Source organism: Rhagoletis zephyria, unplaced genomic scaffold (genome assembly GCF_001687245.7).
Source record: "Rhagoletis zephyria isolate East Lansing unplaced genomic scaffold, Rhagoletis_zephyria_1.1 Rzeph_scaffold_60849, whole genome shotgun sequence".
Classification (NCBI taxonomy): Eukaryota; Metazoa; Arthropoda; class Insecta; order Diptera; family Tephritidae; genus Rhagoletis; species Rhagoletis zephyria.
This window is the reverse complement of record NW_016217900.1, coordinates 1-1,443: the sequence shown is the minus strand read 5'-3', so window position 1 is coordinate 1,443 and position 1,443 is coordinate 1. Positions and strand designations below refer to the sequence as shown.

Genomic DNA, 1,443 nt, shown 5'->3' with positions numbered 1-1,443 from the left:
AAAATTCTTGCTATGATGTGCTGTGTTTATTTTTTCTTCGGATAAATTAAGTCAAGTATAAACATAGCTGCATTATAGTTCTTGTTTAGTACTTGATTTTTTTTTAAACATATACGATTTAAAAACAACAAAAAAGATTGTTTTATTTCAACCCGGCCTTGAGCTCAAAAAATATTTCAATAATTTTGCACAAATTTGTTGCATCATTTCGTACGAAAGGTTTCAAAACGTAGTGGAAAATTGTTGCTATAATGTGCTGATTTTATTTTTTCTTCGGATAAATTAAGTCAAGTATAAACATGGCTGAAAGTTTTTCAATAGGGATTTTGTAGAGCCAATGGAATGAAAGTCACCACAACACAAGATATCTGCCATTTCATCGTATTATCGAATAGGTGGTGTACATTGATATTCGGTCTTTCTATTTTTGACTTTGAAGAATCAACACAATGCAGGATTTACGTGGAAATCAACAGCTTTTTAGTGGTGCTTTGGTATTATTGGTATTGGTGTCGAAGCAATTGTTAGAGNTAGCTTTTTAGTGGTGCCTTGGTATTATTGGTATTGGTGTCGAAGCAATTGTTAGAGATCGAAGTGGCAAAGTTCGAATCGATAATACAAATGGCTTGATTACATTGCCGAAGAATTTTTGTACAATTCTCCAATTAAAAGAAAAATTGATTGAATGCGTGTTTCCAAATATTGCTCAAAATTACCTGTATCACGATTGGTTGAGAGAACGCGCAATACTTGCACCAAAAATGTGCATGTCAATTCAATCAATTATCAAATTCTAGAAAAATTGCCATATGAAGTGACAACGTATAAATCTGTTGACAGCGCAATGAATCAAGATGACGCAGTGAATTATTCAGTTGAATTTTTGAATTCAATGGAACCGCCTGGTATGCCACCACATTGTTTGAATTTAAAGGTCGGCTCATCAATTATTTTACTACGGAATTTAAATGCTCCAAAACTGTGTAATGGCACAAGAATGGCAGTAAAAAAATTGATGGCGAATTTAGTTGAAGCAACAATACTGACTGTCAAAGCGAAAGGTGAAATTGTGCTCATACCACGTATTCCACTGATAAAAACAGACATGACGTTTGAATTCAAGCGTTTGCAATTCCCAGTGCGTCTAGCATTTGCCATGTCCGTCAACAAGGCGCCAGGACAAACTCTTCAAGTATNTGGCCTGTTCAAGAGTTGGCATTCCAAATTGTTTATTTATTCATACCCAAGATGGAAAAACAAAAAATGTTGTATATCCAAATGTGTTGGATAAGATTAAAAATAAAGGATCAAACATTTTGAAATAAAACAAATGATAAATCTTCATATAGAAAAGTTCCAGAAGTTTTCATCAATTTTTCAATATTTGGTGTAGAGGAGCACACCGGGGTACCGCTAGTTTTATATATAAAAAATTAATATAGC

At 33.4% G+C, this 1,443-nt stretch overlaps 1 protein-coding gene across 1 annotated transcript; it reads left to right on the top strand.

The window, feature by feature from the left end:
* Window positions 1-844: 844 nt before the first annotated feature.
* Window positions 845-1,192, top strand: LOC108356560 (uncharacterized; the record flags this gene model as incomplete). The annotated part of the gene is made up of 1 exon (XM_017607664.1): window positions 845-1,192. A coding segment is annotated over exon 1 (348 nt), but the record flags the coding sequence as incomplete, so codon positions are not given.
* Window positions 1,193-1,443: the final 251 nt, after the last annotated feature.